At 37.9% G+C, this 23,854-nt stretch overlaps 1 protein-coding gene across 22 annotated transcripts in view; it reads right to left on the reverse strand.

Moving 5' to 3' along the window:
- Positions 1–4,908: 4,908 nt before the first annotated feature.
- BNC2 (basonuclin zinc finger protein 2) overlaps positions 4,909–23,854 on the reverse strand; it is a 404,537-nt gene continuing 385,591 nt past the window's right edge. For 16 of the 22 annotated variants that reach the window (XM_079113185.1, XM_079113183.1, XM_079113182.1 and 13 more), the window contains 2 exons: positions 23,548–23,613; positions 4,909–8,141 (listed from right to left, as the gene is read on the reverse strand). In XM_079113185.1, coding sequence (XP_078969311.1) covers positions 7,481–8,141; positions 23,548–23,613 — 727 coding nt within the window. In that variant the 3' untranslated portion in view covers positions 4,909–7,480. Of the gene's footprint in view, positions 8,142–9,892; positions 9,927–23,547; positions 23,614–23,854 lie in introns of all 22 variants that reach the window. The other 6 variants (XM_079113184.1, XM_079113181.1, XM_079113175.1 and 3 more) reach the window with 5 other exon arrangements.

The raw sequence follows: 23,854 nt of genomic DNA on the forward strand, positions 1-23,854 counted from the left end.
TTTTCTGTTCTTCCTTTTCCCTTCAAAGATTGTTTAAAAGAAAACTAATAAAGCATTAAAGTATTAGAAATGTTCTTAAGCATCCCTGTTACTTAGAATTAAGAGGAGAAAGCTAATATTAGCTAGAATTTGTGCAATTTTGGCAACTGAGTTTTTAATTAAGAATCTAGGATGTTTGATAAGTGATTGTAATATATACATACTGAGGAACTTAAAAAAAGCAAGTCAACAAACTGCCTTCTCTCTGACCCAAAGTCCTTACTCAAAGTGCTTTTCTTTACAGTTCTCTGACTGATTCATGAAATTAGCACGGATTTGTTGGCAGTGACTGGTTTTGCCTAAATCCTCTGCTTTCTCTCCTTGCAAAAATCCACATCAAAGATGACATCTGTATGTGTTTTATTTGGTTGACAAATATCTTATTTGAAATGTGACTGACAACACATAGCAGAGGCCAACTATCTTTTGTCACCTGCTGCTGCAGGGTTGGAAGGAAGCATGGTGTCCCCTACTTCCATGAGGAAGGTGCATGAATAGGTCTTGCATTTTATTTAGTCACTCACTAGCCACTTTTTCAATCATCAATTAAGTAGTTCAATACACAGAAACAGCGCTGATATCAACACCATATTTGGGCTGAAGGTCTTCTGGGATCTAACATTTCTGTGTACACTTCCTGTGTACTTTTGGTCTTCTATCACTGGACTTTGTAAAGCTAACTTCACTTGTACTTACCCAAATTCTCCCAAGTGGAGAATTTGCCTTTTATATGTTGGTAGTCCTTGTTTTAATAAGTTAAAAGCAGTATCTTTTTTTTTTCAGAGTGTCAGTCCAGTTTGAAAAAATGAAGGTTCATCTGTCATGTTACAGTATGGATTTAGAGTGTGTCACTGAAAGATTTATATGTACACTTAGAACAAAATTTTGATATCAAAAGTTGAAAGTAAAACCCACAATATTCTTTTTTGCCACCATGCATAACCAGTTTGTTTACAATGCATGCACTTTTTGAAGGGGCAGAAAAATATTTTAATCCTTTCCTTACAGAATATATGGAGCAATCCAATCCTATGTATGCCATTGACTTACAGGAAAATTTTCTCTAATTACAGGGCCACACCTAGTACTCCTAAAATAAATGGGCATGGAGATGCAATACTTAAGTTTCAAAAAAAGTAGAGATGGCTGTCACAGACAGCATCTCTCTCCTGACCCTTTATTTAAGAAGTCATCTTGTTACTGTCCACTTAATAGCTGGAGAGGGCATCTAGAGACAGCCTGGAGCTTCCCAAAGACACAGTAGGTGTGCATATGTGCTTGTGTGCTGGGAAGAGAAAGGGGGAAGGAGGGAGGGAGTGGAGGGAAAGAGGGAGAGAGCGGCAGAGGATGGTTGTGAACGTGTGTGTGCATCAGGGGACTCGGTGGGAAAGCCTGGCCCTTGTACTCAATTTCCCCTTCACCAGGGATAAACAGGCAATTACGCATCCTTTTATATTTGATGGCCAAGTGCTGAAGTGGAAAGCACACTATTAGTTTGTGTCCCTTCAGGGCCAGGGCAATAAGTAGCCAGGAGAGCTGGGGCTGAAGCAGAGAGGGTGTTGTCTGCTGTTAGTGTGACAGTCTTGTCAGCAGCGTTCACATTACTGGAAGGTAATAAAGTGACAAGTAAGTTATTAGAAAGATATGAGGTGAAATTGAACTGAAGCTTCTCACTGCTCAGCCCTGGATTCTTCCTTTCCCCTTTTGTAATGGTCCACTATTTGTTACGAACTGAGCCTTGTCCTGATACCCTATATAAAAAAGATTTTTTTTCCCCTTGCAGTAAAGGTCAAAAGAATTTACAACAACACTTTAGAGAAGAATAAAGATAGTTTTAGGACAAGTATAGTGTGTTGCTTCAAAAATGTATATAGCATTATAATGAATAATAATGCTGATCCAATTCAGTGTACTTGTAAAATTGCTTAGTTTTTTTTTTTTAACCCTGTTATTAGGCATTTGGATTTTTCAACAAATGCCAAAAAGACAGTATTTGACATTCAGTTATTGCAAATGACCGTAAAAAAGCATTTTGTGCAAGATGTGGGAAGGAGATGATCAAAGAATCCAACAGAAGATGGGCATTGGGGCAAAAGTCAGTTTTATAGCTGGATTTACATTAATAATATTCTCTGACAACTTATCATTATGGTGAGCAACTTTCCAACTTCAAGGAAATGCTGAAATGATCAAATATGGTCCTAGCAGTAACCCAAGCAAGCATAGATTAGCTGTGAGGGAAAACATGAAAAACAGAAGCTACTTATATGCCTGATAGGACAGTGAGGGAGCTCCTGTTCTGATCAAAAGATCATCAGCCAAGGAGGGTTGAAACCACGGCTTTGCACGTTGCTATAGTGGCAAGAAAAAGCAGTGATGGAGGAAGATTCATGTTGGCACCACCCAAGTGTACTCTTCTGCTCATCAGGATGAGAAACAGGTCTCACCACCAGTCTTTTTTAGAATCTAGGTGACTGCTTGAATCTTTTTGCTTCCAAAGGGACTCTATCATCACTTCTCACTCAAACAATTCAAAAGTAAACCCCAACCCCCTAACTGCCCTTGTTGGCTCCCCTGACCCTTAAGGAACTTTCCTAGTCCATGCAGCTGCCCTTGCTGTCATCCCTTCCCCAGATGTGGTCGGTGACTCACCTGCTGAAGGTCATGGCATTGATATGCTGTCACCTACTGCTAGGCAGAACTGTACCAGACTTTGAGTGTAGTAACTATTTTCCTTTCTACCCCAAAACTAGGGCAGCTATCAGCTCTCTACTTAGTCTTATATACTCTGATGGAAAAAGAGAGATCCCTCCAGTCTTTTTGGCCCTCCTTCCTCAATTAGATCCTTCCTGTTAAAAATAAAGAATGAGAGGGGAAAGCAAGACCCCTTAAACATTCCAAGTTCAGGGGAAGGCGATTAAAGCAAAATAATAAGTAAGATCTGCCTAACTTCGAAGAGCTCTTGGGAAAAGGGTGTGCTGCAGGATGACAGCGTTTCTCCTGGTGACTCCTTGCTTCTGACGGCAGGTGCAGTGTGGCTTGTGACAGTCGGATTCTATTTACTGTTAGTCAATCTAACCTGATGCCAGCAGACCAGACACAAGTTAGGACTGCTCTGGTCAAGCTGTTAGCAGCAGTGGCAGGTCCATCTCTATCTGGTTACTAGCTTCCTTATATTGTGATTACCTAGTCCTCCCCACCCCATCTTGACACACATCTAGGTGTGAACAAAGGAAGTACAGGGGAAGGTCACATTTTATTTGATGGGAACCTAGTCGCAGCTTCTCCTGAGGAAAATGAGGAAGAGTGCCTGTGAACTAGCCTGTTCTCCATATAGTCAGAGCTTTTCTAGAGGGTGGGGGAGCAATATATACACAAACATGGTAACCAGTTGAGCACCTTCCTCCTCTTTCTGGAAGGGCCTGGAAATTCAGGACCAAAGAAATCACACTACAAGGACAGTGGCACCATTATGCAAAAAAAAAAAAACAACAACAACAACAAAAAAAAAAAAAAAAAACAAAAACAATGTCTTAAAGAAATGCTTGTCATATTGAAAAGGAAAATGTTTACACCATCCAACCTTAAAAAAAGCATCGGACTGAACAGGGCAGCTGTGTGAGACCTGGAATGAAGTACATCTGTTTGACTTATTTAAACATAATTACTAGCAGAACTAAGATGATCAAGCTTCATATCACATTTTAAAAACCAAATTACTTATTATCTATCCCTTTTCTTCCTCTCTTTCTTCCCCCTCCACAGCATGCAGATATTCCCAAAGTGGACCAAGCCTTTCTTGTATTTACAAAAACATAGTTTAAAATGATAGAAACAGTAAGTTTCAACATCAGCTAGAGAACATGCACAATAATACTGCCTGAATTTTGTACCTGTGATGAAACTCTGGCTAATATCAACCAAAAGCTGCTTGGATGAAAATCTATATGCCTATCAGTTTTCAGCCAGCATAAAATGGATGTAGCAAGAGAGAAACTGTTTAACAGGAAATTCCCATGAAAAAAGTACGAATGGGCAGAGATGAAGAGCTCAATGATTAAAATGCTGATCTCTTTATCCTTCCCATTTGCACACGAGCCTCAGGACCACACCTTAAGTAGAATTGCAGTTCAGTCATAACCCTGCACCCAGGCATACCCAGGAACAAGCAACACGTGGGACTACAGTAATCGTACACTTCAGATTTTACATTTTATGCACATCCATCCACTCCCCTTGACCTTTTTAAGCAAACAGGCTTTATCTTGGAAAATACTATTTACTTATTTTGAAGGCCGCTATAACAATTGGGCACTCGAGGCACAAAAGTAGCAGCAAATAGGGGAGATACTTAAAAAGTGCCAGCTGCCCAGGACTTACTGCCGTTTATCTGACCAAAAAAAAAAAAAAAGTAAACACACATATTTCCAAGCAAGGGAAATTCTGCTCCTCAAATCACATTACTTCTGGACTTTTTCTAACTGGCTATAGCCAATTCACCTGGTTTGTGGGAAGCAATAGAAAGTTGTTCTAAGTCTGATCTATTTGCCGACATGACCTCCAGACAGCTACGTAATTCACTGACTAGGGCTATCTGACCTTTTCCTTGACATTAAACTAAACAGACTAAAGGCTGATTTTGTACAGATGAGTTCTAATATCTCAACTAAGAGTGTAACTTTTAAAAGTTGCTGAAATTAAAAGGTGTATTGATTTCCATAAAATAGGTGTAATTTAGTCTACGCACTCCAAAAGCCAGAGTCGTCATAATCTTTTGTTTGAATTCTAGAAATATTTTTCCACCCATTTTGAATCTAGTCATTTGGTTGGGGCAACAGCGCAATACACAGAACGCTTAGAGGACCAAAATGTTTGCAAACAAACGTTCATTATTCTGGTTCAATCTTTAACAAACATACTGTACAGAGTCTTATAAGGTATAAAACAAAGGAAAACATCTCTGTCTATTCAATTTAACACAACACCAAAATAAAGCAATTAAGACTTTGGGGAATTCAAAGGTACAAGAAAACAAAAACGGTTATTACTAATTCCTCAGCTTTTTACCGTAAACATTTGTCATTTAACAGACATAGTGTGTGATAAAGTTTCTTTTGTACTGCAAATACTTTTGGTCTTTCCTCACTGTAGAACAAATGAAGAATCAAACAAACCCCATAGCATCCTCCCTAGCATCCTCAGAAAGAGGCAAAAAGATAAAGCTCCTAGATACATCTAGCTTATCTTTAAGAATCTATTGTTTCTGAAATTTTCACAAATAAAAATACTGAATCCCCAACGAATGGTGCTTATTTTTGGAAACAATAAATACTGTGAGGTACAATAAATCCTACAGGAATAATAATAACAGAAACATATTAAACAGTTTCCTTTGGCAAATTTAACGGAAGTGAATGCTGATGTGAACACAGAAAAAATAATTAGAGAACATAGGAAAAATGGAAATGACACAAAACATTGAAACGAAGGGGTATTTCTAACTTTTAGACAGATGGGAGAAATGTTTGAGGCCATTAAATGCAAAAAAGAAATACATTCTCTTTATATTGTGTATTGTTTGATAAACTATTCCTTGTTTGTCACCCCCCTCCCCATTTAAAAGAAAGAAAATAAAAAAGACAACAGTCTGCAGTGCACACACTAATAGTTTTGGCTGCAGACTGAACTTGAGTAAATATCATCATTTAGTCAGTATGTTGTGGTAGCTCAGGCTGCCGATGTGGTTAACCAGCTCAGGCAACATGTGTAAACATCGGAAACAGAACAAAACAAAACAAAAAAAGTTTGGAGCAGACCCCCTCCCCCCAACTCTCGACTGCTTGGTTTCAGGCTTGCTTTCATTTCTCTGACAAATTCGTGTGGGGAAACAAAACACTACACAGTGAGATCCTATCTCAACCCCCCTTCCTCTGCCTTTCGGAAGGAGTGTTGCTCAATTCAAGTTTAGCACGTGTTCTCAGAGCTTCCAAGTACTGCTGCTGTTAAACAGCTTTTGATTTTGTCTACCAAACAGGCCTGAATCATAGCACTACTACAGAAATTGCGACAAATGAGACGGTCAAACAACAGACCAATCCAGTTCAGACTTTCTTTCTTTACAAAGGATAAGGGTTAGGACCTTGGAAAGAAGTGTTCAACTCTATTACTGCATTCAGCTTTGTTCCATAGTGAGTAATTTGGGCTTTTGTATCCTGAAATATTATCCTGCCTCTAAAGAAGAAATGCCTTGGCTGATTCACACCACATAATTTTGTTTTCCTTTTATGTAACTTAACATATAAGCGAGAAGGATGCAATGTTGATTCTAATAACATTCAGCACTTGAAAGAATCACCAAGTGTTTTTTTTCAAAGCGGTTTTCTGGTGGCCGACAAATTGGCCTGTGGTTATGTTGAGTGACTAATTGTATTTTCTTTTCTGGAAACTTGTGCAAAGTTGGCAGTTTTGTGTTAACACTAATACTTTTGTTTGGCATTTGTGCCCTATACTGACCAGACCATTTTTATACAAGTGGATTTTTTTCAAAAAGACACTTACTGAAGTATGGCAATAGTTTAAAGTTAAAAAAAAAAAAAAAAAAAAAGCCTGGATATTACACATCCCCTTGTAGTGTATGATAAAAAGTGCATGACTGGATTTATGTACTAGTACAGGACATTTTAAAAAATCAGATCTGTGCTGTAAAGCATGCCAGCACCTCTTTATCACTATATCTAACAGGTAGTAAAAACAAGACCATGTTTAAAAAAAAAAAAAAAATGTGCATTAATGCTAACATAAATGAATAGAGCTAGCCAGCAAACTATTTTTTCCTGCATATCTAACAGCTGGATGTAACTGTAAAAATTAAACAAAAGAGTTAAACGACCATCAATACAATTGTTTTACATCATTGGCCTCTCAAGGCTAAATATTTACAGGTGAATCTGCCATGCTTTAATTGAAGATTCTCTCAAAACCTTAAAGTTCACAAAAGACAACTATAAGAAGTTCCTTTTTGTTTCTTTTTTCTTTTTTCCCTTTTATTTTTTGCAGGCAACAGTCATGGGTACAACAAATTGTCTCTTTGGAGAAGACCAAGAATTATTCTATCAAAATTGGGGCTAGTTGCACGGTGTGTGTGTGTGTGTGTGTGTGTGTGTGTTTAAAGGGGCACTCTGTTTTCACCCCCGAATTAAAGATCCCATCCCTTTACCAAAACTATAAAGGAAAAAGAAAAAAAAATTCAAAAGCACCTAGTGTTTATCTTTTTATCTAAAGAAAAGAAAATGTGTGTATGTGTGTGTATGTAGACACAGAGGCATACACATGTGCACACACATATCCACCCCCGCCGCGTAGGTAAGCGCACACTGACTATGGCAGTTCAAAGATGTAGGCCATCTGGTGAGAGCTGGCATTTGTAGTGTCCGTTCTGGGACTAATCTATTGAAGTGAAGGGAATGTTTTTGTGGAGATTAGGGTTCTGACTGTGCCGATTTCGGCTTCGCACAGAGGAAAACATCATATTGCAACCAGGGACTTTGCACTTGTGCATTTCTCGCAAATGCACAGTTTTGTAGTGCACCCTCAGAGTCCCCTTGTTGCTGTACATTTTGTGGCAAATGTTGCACATGATCCCACCATTGCTCCCAGACAAGCTGCTGAACATAAGAGATCCTGAAACTTCAGCCCCTAGGCTGCCAGGGAGGGCGGGGGCCTCAGCCTTGTGTGCAGACTCCCCACTGTCACTCGCCCCGTCAATGTCGTCGAGAAGAATCCCCTCGTCGCTGCCTGCATCAGATTCTCTGGAGGAATGGATGCTGCTGCTCGACTGGAGGCTGGAGGTGGTGCTCAGATCAAGGACCATGTAGTCCTCGGCCATGCCTCTCCCATACCCGTTCAGGTGGGAGTCTTCAGTCCCTGCGGGGGAGGAGGCATCTTCCCTGACATCGAGCCCCATGGGGTGTTGGGCACCATAGATCTTCACTAAAAATTCATCCCGGAGGTCCTTGCTAAGGGAAGGCTGTGATGAGTCCAGGCCCATGTCATCGAGTTCTTTGGTCAACAGTTTACGATGCAGATTTATGTTGGCACTGTGTCTAGGAAAACAAGAGGGAAGGGGGGTAGGTGCACAGGGAGCGGGGAGGGTGAGAAAAGGGAGAGCACTTTAAAATAAATTCAGCTTTCACAAGGCATCAAATAAGCACATTCATTCCTAATTACACCATTATAAAAGCAAGCATTTCCCTACATACTCGGGATTGGGGCAAGTGGCGGTGGTGGGAGGTGCAATAAGGGTAACTTTCCATTAACATAATTTTCTTAAGAGAGTAAAATTCTTAAATGGTAGGATGAATGCAAACCCATGCACCCTTTTCTAATGATTGTTCCGACACTGTTACTATGTGGCAGCATTGGCTGTGGAGGACCTCATAGCAGAAATTTTAGAAAATATATATTAAGTAGGATTAAAGAATGGAAACTTTCTGCTTGTCTAAGTGGAAAAGTCTAAATTTACCTAAAAACAAAACAAAAAATCATTCTTAATACAGCAAACCCTGTATTTAGAGATATTAAAAAGCACAATTCTTAAAGTAAATGGTCTAGATAATGTAGGTTTAACTTCAAAAAATAATGAAATCCTGCCCCCACATCCCTGCAACCCAGAACTAGGAATTGAGTCAGTGTCTTGCACATGCTAAGCAAGTGCTCCACCACTGAGCTACATCCCCAGTCCTTTTAAAAGTCTTATTGTGAGACAGGGTCTTGCTAAATTGACAAAGCTGGCATCAAATTTGCCACCCTCTTGCCTCAGCCTCCTAAGCAGCTGGGATTACAGGCCACAATACCCAGTCATTCAAGTTTTAAATAAGAAAAAATTTAGCCCAATAGATTAGTAATTTGAAGTAGAGTTAAGACTGTCTTTAGCAACATAAATCCCTTTTCTCAGAATGATTAGGGATCCAAGTTAAATGTAAAAACAGAATGAGCTTGGAAGCTGCTACATTTAGTGCTGAATGTTTTCATCAAATAATTCTACTTTAAAATTTAAACTTTTAAAATGAACTATTTTTAAATACAACCCACCCACCGTTTAAAAAAAAAAAAAAAAATCACACTAAACAAGAGAAAAAACCCAAAAGGACAAAATTAAAACACAATAAGAACATAAAAAATTATCAAGCACAACAAGAACATAAAATCCCTCTATTTCAACAACTGGATCCCATACTATTTAGACAAGCAAAACTTTTACTCCATTCACTGAGTGCTTTGCTTGTGTTAAAAAAAAAAAAAAAAAAAAAAAAAAAAAAAAAAAAAAAAAGATTTGTCCCAGAGCATCCACAGGGACATTTACAAAGTCTGATATGTTATTATCTCTCTGAAAACATTGCCTTTGTATTTACATCCCCCATTTATTTTTAAAGTGCCCTTGGGCATATACCTCTCTCCACCTGCAAAGGCTCAGATGTTTGACAAGTACCTAAATTGAATACTACCCTTCCAAAAATAAACTGATAAACAGGCAAATAAAGCCTCTCAATGTTGGTGAAAGCTCTACTTCATGGAGAAGTAATCATGAAAATAGAAATGGCCTAAATGGCCGGCATACAGTTCAAAAGACCTTCTGGTTATCATTAAAAAGTATGGACGATCAAACAAGTCACTCCATTTGGTGACAGGCATGGCTGACATTTCTGAGAGATGGGTGAGAGGTATGTGCCACAGAGACAAGAAAGGTGGGAAAGCCCTTCTCCACCCTTCCACACAAGACAATATATAGCACTCGGATTTAAGGGCAGAGGGGCAGCAGCCCTCTCCACACTGCACTTGGGAAGGCTGAGCTTACCTTGTGATAATAAGATCAGCTTTCTAATCTTTTGCTAAATCGATCACAAAAGAAAGCAAGAATGAGAGACAGAGAGAGAGAGAAAGAGGGAGAAAGAGAGAGAGAGAAAACAAATTCACATTCTAGACATCTGGTTTAAAAAAAAACTTAAACAATAAAATAGGGATTCAAAATGTTCTGATCACAACATTATTTTCTGTCATAAGTGATCATCCCATATGCAGTCTTGATGATTTTCAGATCAGCTGCATAATCCAAAAATCATAAATCAAATTAAGATAAACCAAATTCACAGCATCATCATCATCATCCATAAATGAGTTCTGAACAGATGCATGCAGTGTGGGTATGTGAATGATAAACAGAAGTTGTCCCCATGGTCTCAGCTCTGACACAGTCCTCCCTGTTTCCTTGGTGTCAGATGGCAGATGACTCCTAGTGCAGATCCTCAGCAGAGTGCAGGAAATGCCTACTGTGAAGTCTTTACTATGACATGTGGGTAGGGCACCACCAGGGTTATGACAAGAATGTGGGACCAAAGTTACACTGTGTACTATTATTCTATTGATCATACAGTCTGCCAACTATAAGCAGCTCATGGAATCCTACCCACCCCCATTTATTACTATTAACACCCTCTCCCTTTCTTTATTTCACAAACACACATTTTGTGATGAGTATAATCTAGAACTCTGCGTTGTTTCTCACACATCTGCAGTTACCACTTCCTAGGTTCACTGCTGAGAAAACAGCAGCCAGACACACAGCAGTCACATCGAGACACACTGAATGAGGAAGAATAAATTAACATTGACAAAGGACACACTGATCACCCAGATGGACACCTCTTCCCTAAGATGACTTGTGAAATTACACATCTCTACCGCTGTGTTACCAGGAAGAGATTTTCTCTTCATTTCTCACTTACAGCAGTAGAAATCTGCAATCTAATTAGATGATGTACCAGCCCTCAATATCTGTCAACCAAACGATGTGCAGAAATGTGCGGACCAGCTCTGGCACTCTGCTCAACAGTGTCCCTTTTCCGCTGTCAGCAGTACTGTTGGCCTCTGCTAATATAATTACATTGACTCTTATTCAATTAAGTGCCATCCCTCGCTTAAAAAAAAAAAAAAAAGCTACTTTATCAATTGATTCAGGTGTAATGCAATAATAAAGATGAACTCATGGCAGTGCATTAGCTCTCCTGTTCATAACTTCAGTACACGGGTTCATTCATGGTAGTCGATTTCCATTATGCAACCACAGTTCAAGAGAATTGATTCTTTTATGTTCATTTCTTAATCTATTTCATTTTTGTTTAATAATCCTCCTAAATGCCATATGCAAAACACTTGAAGTGGGGATGGGAAGATAAGGCTATGGAAAGCCTGCTGGCTCACTCTCAGAATAGCAGGCTTGGGGATTATCTAACAAACTCACATAGTACTAACTGGGGTGGGGCAAAGGACAGCCAGGGATGGAGGCAAAGAGGAGAGTGCTGGTTCTTCAACAGGTTAGGGTCTGGCCTCCACAAAATGGATAGAAGGCAGCACTTGATTTTAACACAGACCTATTGTTGGGACTTTCCAGTAAGTCAATCCAAACCATTATCTGTCGTAAAATACCATCCTCGGGAGACACCAAGACCTAGGGTTAATAGCAATTTGAGGAATATTACACATTTATTTGGATCAGCAAAACTGAAGAGGTGAAAAGAAAGGAAAGATGAAAGGGATACAGAAAGAACTCTCACCTACTGACAATCAGATGTAGACAGAAAAAGATCCTAAAATGGGAAGAAGGCCAGAGAGTGTTGGGAATAGGAAGATGCTGGGACAAGAAAGTGTTGTAATAACTGGAAAAAAGAATTCAGGAAGCAACCTATTCTGAGTTCTCTAGGGAGAGACAGTTTTTTTACAAATAAATTTAGCATTCTGAATATCTTCAGCAGAGGAGGAGGAATAAGCATCAACAAAAATCTAGACTGAGTTAGAACTTCTTGTGTTTTTATAAGAATGTAAACAGTATAAAAGCTGTTTCTATTTGCTCTGATTTGGTAGATGATGCAGATATGTGGAGGCAAATTCCTCTGGCGGGGGTGGGGGGGAAGGTTGAGATGGAGAGAGAAAATGAGAAAAAGAGTTCACAGGTATAAAGGGTAAGGATCAAGAGGATGGTTCAAAATTTAGCCCCAAGAAGGTTACTTTCAAGAATTCGAACAAAGTCTAATTTAACTTAAGTATCCTGAAGATTAAGTACAGAATTTTGTACATCCAAGATATTTAAAAGTACATTTATTTGTCTTCAATTCATAGAAGGCATGAGTTTTAAAGAAGCTTTTCCCAAGATATACCGCAGGAGGGAAGAAGACAACAATCCCAAGGTAGAAGCACGGAACAGGGAATTTAAGAAGACAGTGGTGAGGAAGCAAAGGGTAAAATTCTGAAGCTACTAACACCCCAGTGTGGTACAGGGAAGCTACACAATTAGGGCACAAAAAAGTCCTCTAGCTTGGACTATCCTTAACTTCTGTATTCTTTCTACACCATGAGTTTACCAAAAGCCTCACTAGGAGTAAGATCACAAAAGTAAAAAGTAATAAAGTTTGAAATGCGGGGGAAGGTGTCAAAACCCGAACTTCTTTTTTCTTATTTTATATGCTGAGTGAAAGTCCTCTAACTGGACTACAGTGAATTACCAGTCCTTTTTTTTTTAAATTAAAAAAAAAATTTTTTTTTATTGTTTGCTTCTTTGATGAAAACCTTACCATGCAACCACAGGAGGTATGAGATTCATTAAACGTAGTCAAGTAAATGCAAGTGCATTTTAGAGAGGGAAAGCAAGTACCTGTTTTGGACTTCTCTTGGGTCTCTCTTTATCCACTTGTTCAAATGCCCAATTTGACTTAGTGCAATGTTTCATAAAAATTAAAACTAAAAACAAAAGTAGTTTATTTAAATTAAAAGTGTTTTAAGTTTTTCAATTTGTCTTATGAGATACAGGAAAAAAACTGGCTTTTGTTTTTAAAGTCTCACGACTGAGTTAAGATAACACACTGCAGCAATCAGAAAAGGAATAGTGAATCAAGCTACAACTTACATGAAATGTCCAACGCTTAACTCTTAATTCAGTTTTGACCCATTCTAAACTTAGTGAATTGAAATAAAACACTTTGTAATTAATTACAATGCCTTGGGTAAAATGGAATTGAGGTTCCACTTTGGGTCAGTTTTTGCCTTTATTTTCCTGCTTGACTCTGACATTCAAAACACACACACCACACACACACACACATTTCTCAAACGATATTGTCCAGAATGATCATATTGATGCATACAGAGCAGATACTGTGTATGTATGTATGTTGTGTGTACACAGCCATCATTCAGTATTCTGCAGGGATCTGTTCCAGCACCCCCTGACCAAAATTTGTGTATGTTCAAGTTCCTTATGGAGAAAGATGTAGTATCTTCATAAAGCCCACACATTTCCCCTGTATACTTTAAATCCCCTCTAGATTACTTATAATACTTGATACAATGCAAATACCATGCAAATTATTGTTGTACTGTAGAGTATAGGAAATGACAAGAAAAGAAAGTCCATATATATTTAGTAGAGACACAGTATTGTTTTACTCCTTTTGATCGGTGGTTAGTTGAATCTACAGATATGAAACTTATGCATATAGTCAACTGTGTGTGTGTATATATATATATATATATATATATATATATATATATATATATATATATGGAGAGGGAAAAATATAGAGGATACGTTTTTATCCAATCTGGGGACAGATTTTTATCCATTCTGGGTAAATCTAGATATCAGTTTTGAATAAATTATGAAATTATCTAATCAACAATACTTCTGAACAGAAAGGTAAACCTGCTATCCAAATCCACAGAAATGAAAAAATCAAAACCTCTGCCTTTCATTAGTTCTCTTCTTATCTGGGTTGCTACAGTACTACCTATTGTACTTACCTCAATGCTTTTGTATTGCCATTTATTAATAGTAGTATGCATACATCTCTATGAATTAAATGACATTTTGACAATATCCATTTCTGCAAAACTAGTAGTTGCTCAACTGGCTATTAGTTAAGGGTTCTCTCTAGAAGGTCTGAACATGATCCCTTAGTTGAGGAAGAAAACTCAATGTAAAATTCTTAGTGGATAATTTTCAAAAACCCAAAAAGTAAGGAAATGCAAGACATAAAAGCTAAGCAAATTCTTGCAAATTAAATGTGTAAAATTCAGTCATTTCAATCCCTTTCAATATAAAACAAATCATTCATACTGGTCACGCAGACAGTTCCCTCTACATTCAAATTATTCACTTGAAGATAAGCTCCCACCAAACTCTTTAGGGGTTTAGCTAATTTACTGCACAGATACAGCACGTCTGTTGTAATAACAGGTAGGATGTATTGGGGTCGACCATTTATCAGAATTAGACTTCTTTTCTCAATTCACAGTGAATTATGCTGCCTACACGACTCCCCTCTCTCAGAGCCTGCCATCCCCTTACGGCCCCTAATGTGGCAGGCAAACAAAATTGACAGTCTCATCTTGTCAACAAGGGGCGATTCTCCTGAGAAGCCATTTAACTTTGCAGAGGAAGCAATGTATTAATGTGCTTGTCCCAGGAATGTTAATCATCTTCAAGCTTCCGATCTAACTTTGACGTGAACGAAATCACCAAATTTGTTTACTAAATGAATCGTAATATGCTAATAAGAAAGCATGACATATATGGAAAAGCCAAACAGATGGTTTGTTTACTCCACTTTGCAACTTTATAAATGTTGTAACTCTGAAGATGTTAGTGAGAATTATTGGTTTGTTGGCAGAGGCAAACGTGTCTTTCGCATACTAAATCTGGCACTACAGTTAGAAAACAATTTGTCATTGCTGTGGAATGCATAAAAAATGTTAATGCAGCCATGGCATTTGGGAAGGCAGATGGGTAGATGGAAAATGTGTATGTGGATGCTCAGGTTAAGTGCAGAATTGATATCCAACAGCCCTGTTCCCTAACTGTTTTACTTTTGAGTTGTAACTGACACATGGAGGCTTCTCCAGGGTGCTGATTATTCCATAGGTACCTGTTGCACTGTAATGTGAGATGAGTGTTACATTGTGAATAGGATCATGTTTTCACAGCATTTGGAAATTTTCTCAATCAGGCAGTTCATATGGTGCTCAGTTTACTACTGTTGTTAGGGAAGAGAGCAAAGCTACGAGCCCGAGCATCTTTTAAGGCTTTACTGGAAAGAAATCTCAGCTGTAATCTAAGTCTTATATTTACCCTGGATGAACTAATTCTCAAGCTGTCCATCCCTCATTTTATATTTAACTTATAGAAAGAGAAGATGTAGTTCCAAAATAATACGAATGCGTTTTTCTCTTCATACTCAATTCTTTCTTCCATTTTAAAAGTAAGCTTTCTTTTCTAACGTGTACAACATTGAACATCAATTTCTTTCCAGGACTGTTTTCCAAGGAGATACTTTCTAAAAAGCATTAAAAAGTAATTCATATCATTCAAACACTTAACTTGTGATCCTCTAAAAGTTGGCATTGGAGAGGGAGGCATGACTTCCTCAAGGGAAGAACCAGTATTTTGTAGGACAATCAATATATTATATTATGACCTTACTCAGAATTTTTTGTGGAAAATAAAACTATTTAAAAAAAGTGAATAAAAGAATGAACACAATCTAATTTACGTCTTCATTTAAGTGATGTCAAAACTACCAGGTGAAACATGAACCCTTCAGTTAATTAATGCACCTATGCTACTAAACATTTCAATTTTTAGAAACATTCAGATGATTTTTGTGAAATTCATTTTACTTTTTGTTCATACAGGTATGGTTGAAAGTGCAGAGTTTTCTATTAAAGAGGGGCTTATTTCTCCTGGTATTATAAAACACCTCCAATGTCCTAGTCCTATACACACATATTTGTGAATGTCAATATATTGTGGGATTTTCTGGTTTATCACCATGTAGAGCAGAACTTCTTACCCATTTGCAGAAAAGAAATGAGAGAGCAAAGTGATCTAAAGAACCACTGCATTCATCTTGCTGCCCAAGAATCACTTTGGAGCAAGAAACATTAGCAGCCGTCCCAGCCTGGCGCTTATATCTCATTGGAAACATATCCTCATTCCTGACCAACAAAGAAAATTTCAATAAAGTACTTTTACTGGTTTAACAACGGTGAGCTCCTGGGATTGTCAAAGTGCTAAGCCTTTTCCAAGGAGAGAAGAAATCAGCAGCTCAAATATAATTAACCTTCCATTCTCGATGCAAACTGCCACGCACAGGAGCTCTGCAGTCTATTAGTGAAGTTATAATGGCCAACAGGCAGAAGCAAAATTGGTCAAAAAGTTGGCTGCTGCTGTCATATTTTTGGAATTATGATTAATGGTACTAATAATGTGGATGATTACTGATATGTGTATCTCCAGCAGTTTATCATATTGCTCTGGCTGCCTACGTCCACAATAAACAGGATGCTATCATTTACCTCTTTATTGAAGGCAATCCTTCTCTTGAAGGAGCATATTCTAATTACTTCGTAATGTTTTATGTCTTAAACATTTTGCAGCTCTGGACCTTGCCAACTGCTTCGTGTCTACCATTGATTAATTACTGAATGTTTAATCAAAATTTAGAACCTAATGTAGCCATTTATGAGCACACCACAGTGCCAAAGTAGTTAGGCTCTGCTCCCAAGTTTGGAGAGTGTTGGGTTCAAAATCAAATCCCAGTCATGCAAGAGGATCCAAGAATTTCACCTTGGGTGCTCTGAGGTTGCCAATTCCATCTCTGCTGATGAATGGAAGGTAATCTAAATACGGGGTAAACAGCATTTCTACCTACCCTCTTGCCTCTGGATCTCCCTTTCATTTTCCCCCAATTCCCTAATCCACAGAGCACCACTGCTGGCTGCTTCTCAGCATAAGAAGGTGCTCATGAACACCCGTCATGAGAACATAGTTTTGAAGTGGTTAAACAAGTGAAAAATAATTTTCTGGGACAAATACATAAGTTTTTTTTTTTTTTAATGTGGATTTTTTATGGTACTGTCATACAACCATTCACCGTTGAAGTTAAGTGTTTTTTTAATACCATTACTGAACTGCTGAAATGGATGCTAATATAGCTTGGAGTGCTAATGTCAAGTCCTGGTAATAAAAAAGACAGACTGCTGAATGAAATAATTTCAAGTAAAAAATAGAACAAAAGTGCTCTCTCTCTTGCTCTCCACTTTTATTGAATTGGGACTGACTGAGCCAATTGCTTTAGAAGTCTGTAAAACACAATTACTAGTGAGCGAACTGACCCAACAGTGCCCCCTCAGTGACAGAGGAGACTAAAAAGGCAGCAGAGTTAGAGCGGCCCCCTTAGCTGGCCAAGAGGCCTCAAAGGCTTCCTTTTGAAGGCCTGTTGTTCTCATTGCCCAAATTTGTCTCATTTTACTTACAAAATCTTCTGATTTCCCATCAATGTGATAAAGTAACTTCATATATCACTTTCCAAGATGGAGATGTCTCCTCTGGCAATTAAGGATGATCTGTCTTTTGATATTCTTATTTATGTGGGTGTTTATGTATAAACACACATATACATTATGTGGGTGCATTTAGATTAGACTGTTAGCATAATTTCTGCATGGCTGGTCATAATTCAGATTGACATATGCACTAGCAAAACTGAGGCAGCACGTACACATGTACAGGCGAATCACTTGACTTTAGTGCCCCTCGCCCTTTACTAAGGTAAAGTCAAAATCAGAGTAAGCAAGAGAAAGAATTAAGCTGAAAGTGGGTAACATTTTTTCCCCTAGTTAATAAAAGAAGTAATAAACTCCATAAAGTACTAGAGTTAAGATCACTAACACTTCAGGCATAACAGCTTTTTACCAGAAATTTATACCTCCTGTTTTAATTCAGGCAGTTTGCATTAGAACATAAAATCTAGGTATTTTTTTAAAGTGTAGTTTTATGTGAAATAACTGAGAAAAAATTGTCCTTTCCTAAAAAGTATTCTTCTTCATCTGACTTAGCTTGCCTGACTCTCACACACAAACATCCTGGCACTTGAGAATCAAAGTCACTGAATCCCTTTTTTATGACACTGTAATTTTTTGGCAAGTATAAACTCCTTTCATATTCTGCCATATTCATTTATTTGAAGCTCGTGGGAGTCTTATGTCAAAAACATTAAATTATTTCTGAGTATGCTTTTATAAAGAAGAAGGAAAAAAAAAAAAAAAAGAAATGCTTTACAGCTCAACCTTCAGTATAAAATTTAAATAGAGAAGGAAGTCTCCACTCCTTTTAGTAAACAACAAATGGACGACTTTCAGCGAGAGTTGGTAGAAGCCTTCCAGCTAGGAGGGAACGGATCTTACCCATGTCACTGGAGCAAATGTTAATGGAATGTGCAGTCTTGCTGCCCTCTTCCTGGTAGAAAATGGTCCACATGTTTAAGAAAGGATAGATTGTCTACAAAAACAAGTTTCTCAAATAAAATCATATACAAAGACTAGTACCAATTAAGTCTACTAAAGGACCATGTGTCTGCTGAACCAGAGGAAATTAGGAAAAGGATTTTTCCAAATGGTGCCTTCATGCATCCTCAGCACTCAGTACCTGCCTTCTTCTGTTATTTTGGCCAGAATTTTCAAGATAATGCTGGTGAAAAGAGTAGCTGGTTCCTTTCTAGAGGAAGAAAAAATAAGGGCTATTTGGAAGCATTATGTTTGTGCAGTGGAAGTGATAGAGCCACCAGAGATTTAACGTTAAGTCCTATCAATAGAAATTCATGAAAGTCTCTCTGCATCATGCACGGGAAATCGCTAGCCAGCCATTCAGTTTTGTTGCCAGATTTGGCCCATGGTTTTGAAGATGTGGAAGTGACTGGTGCAGCTCTTGTGGTGGAGGAGTGAAAGGTCAGCAGAGGCTTAAATGAGCTTGTCTTGCATCCAGCTGGGCCAGCAGGAGGTCATTAGGAAGATCCGAGGCTCACTTTAGGCTTGACAGAGTCTCTCCCCATGATACAAGGAGACCGTTTTGCTCATTGCTCTTCTCCCAGTGTATAAAAAGAACCCCAGGGACAAGAATGACACAGAAGTTTATCTTACTACTAAAGTTTTGCTTGAGGAGGGCACAACTAGCAATTACTCAAGAGGGGGATTTATTTTGTTTGTTTGCTTTTGATGGAAAGTAATGGAGATAAGTACAAAAGGCCTATTGATCTGTTGGCTCTATTGTGAAGCCAAATAGAGTAGCAGGAGGAAAAATCTCTTCCTAACATTTAAAAGTCAGAAGACCTGCAAAACTTCAGGGCATTAAAGAATTTTGGAAATGCAGAGTTGTAGTTTGACTGGGAAATGAAATAGTTGCTCCCTTGAAAAGTTCTTCCCTTGTACTTGGCGAGATTAACATACTGTACTTGACAGCTAATTATGTTAGGGCAAATATACTAATAGTTGTCTTGAATTGGTGCTAAGTGGCTCATTTCTTGGAGGTAGTGCCTGGTGAAATCGTGTGTACTTACTGAAAAGCTCACTCTAGAAAAGTTCTCTGAAAGTTTCCAAACATAGAAAATGATGGAAAAAATGAATGCTGCTCTCCCCAAGAAGGTGATAACAGGAGGCAGGTAGCATGTTTTTGCACCTTCACCTCTGTTGTTAATGTATGCAGTGGCTCATCAGAGGTAGCTCATGTTAATTTATTCCTGTACACCTGTACAGGGCTTGAAGTCAGGTAATAAGACTAACAAAAACTATACATCTCTGCTTTTTAGCTACAGCTACCCAGAGGCCTATAGAGGAACAAATTTAGTTCTGGAGACATCAGCAGGTTTTAATAAACCAAATACAGATGTCTTATTCCATACAAATCAAGAAGTTTACATGTTTAAATCTGGACTGATTTAACTAGCAATCGAGGAAGGTTCACACTTGGCACCAATGGTTGCCTCATATTTATTTATAAATCACCCTAAGCAAATATTTTGTTTTTAAATTTATTCATGTGGCTGGATCACCTTTCCTACACGTTGAAGATCAAACGGATTATGCTTACCTTCCTGATAAAATTCAAGACAAACCTCAGCAATTAGTGGCCACCACTCTTCAAAGAGAACAAATAAAGGTGGTGAAACTCAACAAAGAGAAATATTTCTTTCCATACACATGATCTAGTTTCTGGGGAAAAGAAGTCATTTTAGTTGACGGTGTTTTAAAACTGCCAATCACGAAAACAGATAAAAGTACTTTTTGACATATTATCAAATAAGAAGCAATGTAAGGGAAGAGGATAAAAGCTTATTTATTTGCTTTTTTCCTAAATAAAAACCAAATTTAATTTATTCATGGCTTTCCTTATATACAGGTGATGCATGGCCAGTCAGCCTTCCTCAGGATAAAAGGTGTAAGTCAGGGGATGAAAAATGACCAAAGTTAACTAAGCCTTGCTAATTCTGACTATGATGCTGTCTTCAAGAAAATTCTCTTTCTGAAGACTGAAGGTCCAGGCTAGTTAGTTAGAATTTCTTCTTCCCAGGGACTATTTCATATGTATACTTCAAAACTAAGGGCAAGTCTCTTACTCCTTGACAGAACCATAACTCAGCAGCAGAAAAATCTAGGGATAAAGGAAGAAGGAATTTCAAAATCTAATACGTCATAGTGTTATCAATATACACTTGAACACATCAACAATCATCTTGGAGAACCAGAGTTCTTTACAGAGAAAATTATTCATGTTTCACTTTCATTGCTCAGAATAAAAATTATTCCAACAGCCACTTAGTGTCTGGGATGAATTAGATTTTGTGTCCCTTAGCTTGATCTTTGTCATGGGCATGGAATAGTCCTCTTGTGCATTTATTAAACACACGCTCATTTACGACTGCATAGAAAAGGATGCCTTTGGCATTGTGGCTTAGAATCCTCAACTTTGACAAATCTTGTGTCTCTCTTCTCTGTCACATTAAACAGAACATTCTTGCTTTTACAAAAAGTCTGTAACTTGATCTCATAAAATCCAGAAGGACCATAAGCAAAGACATGGGCATATCTGCAAAACTTAAAACACCGTTTCACATCTACTTCCATCTTACTAATATGCCTATCTGAAGAACAAAATGCAACTTCCTTAGGTCTACACTTCTTGGATGAAGCCCAGGTAGACCTGCGTGTAACTTCTGTTAAGGTTTCTAGTTCTGAAGACAAGAAGGCCACGCTGTGGACAGGAGTAACAGGACGACTCTGCCAGCCATACCAGAGGCACCCTAGCAGCTTGCACAATCCAGCCAGCTCAAACTCCCTCAGTGCTTCATCTGCACAAGGTAGACCATGGAGCCAAGGATGGATGAAACTCAAACTCTGGGGAAAGGAAAGAAATCGTTTCAGGGCAGCAAAATTAAAGACAAAGAAGGGTTTCTTTGGAAAGGTCTGTTGGCTCAACAGAAAGGTAAGAAAAACTTGTCTCAACTCCACAGTGAGTTAAAGTAGAAAAAAACAGGGACACAGACTTCCTGTCATTCTAGTGACTAACAGAGTAAAAGTGAAGAGAGGAGAAGGTAAGTCTAAGGGACGGTGAGTTAAAGTAGAAAAAAACAGGGACACAGACTTCCTGTCATTCTAGTGACTAACAGAGTAAAAGTGAAGAGAGGAGAAGGTAAGTCTAAGGGACGGATGAGAGATATGGTCCAAGAGGTTTTGTGAACAGGAGATTAAATCATACAATGACATTAGATGATGAAGTGACGAAAGAAGGCTGAAAAGAGTAGAATTCCGTTCCATAGCCCACTCTTGTTGAGATGCAAAAAGAGGCTAGTACTCAATGGCATTGCTGTTTCTGGCCTTTGGTGGTACCCAGCTTCAGCACTATAGTAACAGTCATAAATGCAACAAGGTTTTTGGTCCTTCCCCCCCTTTAAATTTGCTATTCTTCAATTATCAGGTGTGACAAAATTCTAAACTTAAAAATATTAGGTACCACATTCAAAGTATCAACTGTCTCCCAACATCTGCCATTTCCTATGAGATGGAGCACACCTGAGAGCACATCTGTACCATTCTTCCTACCTGGAGCATCCTGGTTATCTGTCACTGGTTTAAGTTTCTGTTTTAAGATTCTTAGTCACTGGCTAAGCTTCCACATCCTTAGAATAAAAATTAATGTTTTTTCTCTGACAAACCAACAGCATGCAACAGTACCTTCTTATGCATAAAGGACATAAACATCCTAGAATCTTATGTTTTTTAGTGGTTGGGCATAAATGAAAGTACCAAACTTAAGGTATACAGCCTTTTGATCCTACAGCTGTTTATTCTGGTGTTAAGAACTGTAATATTTTCAGCAAATCAACTAAAACTCTGATAGGAATTCATGCAAATAAGCGTGAATTTTGGCTTGTCTTCAAACACTCCATTTCTATAAATATTTTATGCAGGTTTTCATGAGTCTTTTATTTTTGTTAAAAAAAATTCAATGCATTAACCTCATTATAACTCATGCACTATTTCAAATTTGAAAGAATGAATATTACTCACAAACTTAGGGGAGGTTGGGCATAGTATTATATATTATTATTCAAAGTATATCTATCTTATCTGACATATTCTGATAACTTAGAATTGAAAATAACTTTGTGACTACAACCCATTTTTACAGAACAAGGTAAATGGGGGTGGGGAAATCTTTAAGACAATAGATTTCTCTTTAAAAGCATGTTTTGCATTGTATAAGAAAACCACTTATTGTTCTTGGAGATTTTACTTTTCATAGATGGGGCTCCTTTTATGTCAATAGAAAGGAAATTTTATATATATATAATATATATATATATATATGGTTTTTATTTAAAGGTTCATCTTTCAAATGAGATAAAATAGAATATTTCAGAGACACATCACTACTTTTCCATAGTACTTTCATTACAGGTTGCTTTGTCAAAGAATTCTACCCAATTGAGAAACATTAGAATAAGTGGTGGCTATCTGGAAACATCTTCATTAATTTTGTTTCTTCCACATATATTGATTTTTGTCACATAATAAAATTTTCTCTAAAAAATATTTTAAAAAGACAACGTAGAATCCCAAACTACAATCCAATATAATGGGAAAAATTAACTGATGTGTCACCTGAGCTGGTGTAGTATGTAAATGATCTGCTCACAGGATCATCTCTATAGTGAAGGCTAACCTTGTTATCCCACCACTGATCACCTTGGCATATTCCATTTATATTACATTTTCTTTATGTTTAATAAAGAACATGGTAGGTTTAGGACCAGCTGCTTCTGTTTAGACCCAACTGTTTCAGAGCTGCTGCTACATAGCTAGGGTGTGATGTCATCTTAAGGCTGGACATAATATATTCTAACTGATCCTAAAGTGCATGCATGCCTCCCCTTCTTTGCCTAATTCCCATGGCAGACTACATTTTAGAGATGTGCTCAAAGACACTGTGAAATTAAAATACAGAAACCCACACCGCCACATCAACAATTACTTTGGCTTCACATTTTCTTCTGATATTTTCATGACTCTTAAAGAATTTAAGGACACACTAAATACTCATGTAAGGAATGATAACATTTCTGGTTATACCTACGGAGATGCAGGCTGTCTCGATGTCCTGGACCTATGGTTCTTTCCATCCGTAAATTTCTGTTTCTATATTGGATAAATATGTGTGTATGAAGATAATTTATTGATTTAATTAAAAAGCCACAAGGCAAAGCAGAAATATATATATATCTAGATATATATATGACAGAAGCTGCGGCTTCTAAGTAAAGGTAAATGGGGAGGCAGGGAACTGTGTACAGTTAACTTATTCACACCTAGATGCATGGAAATACATACACACACACACACATGTACATAGCACACAGAGAAAAATGGCGTGCATTAC

Source organism: Sciurus vulgaris (assembly GCF_902686455.1).
Source record: "Sciurus vulgaris genome assembly, chromosome: 15".
Classification (NCBI taxonomy): Eukaryota; Metazoa; Chordata; class Mammalia; order Rodentia; family Sciuridae; genus Sciurus; species Sciurus vulgaris.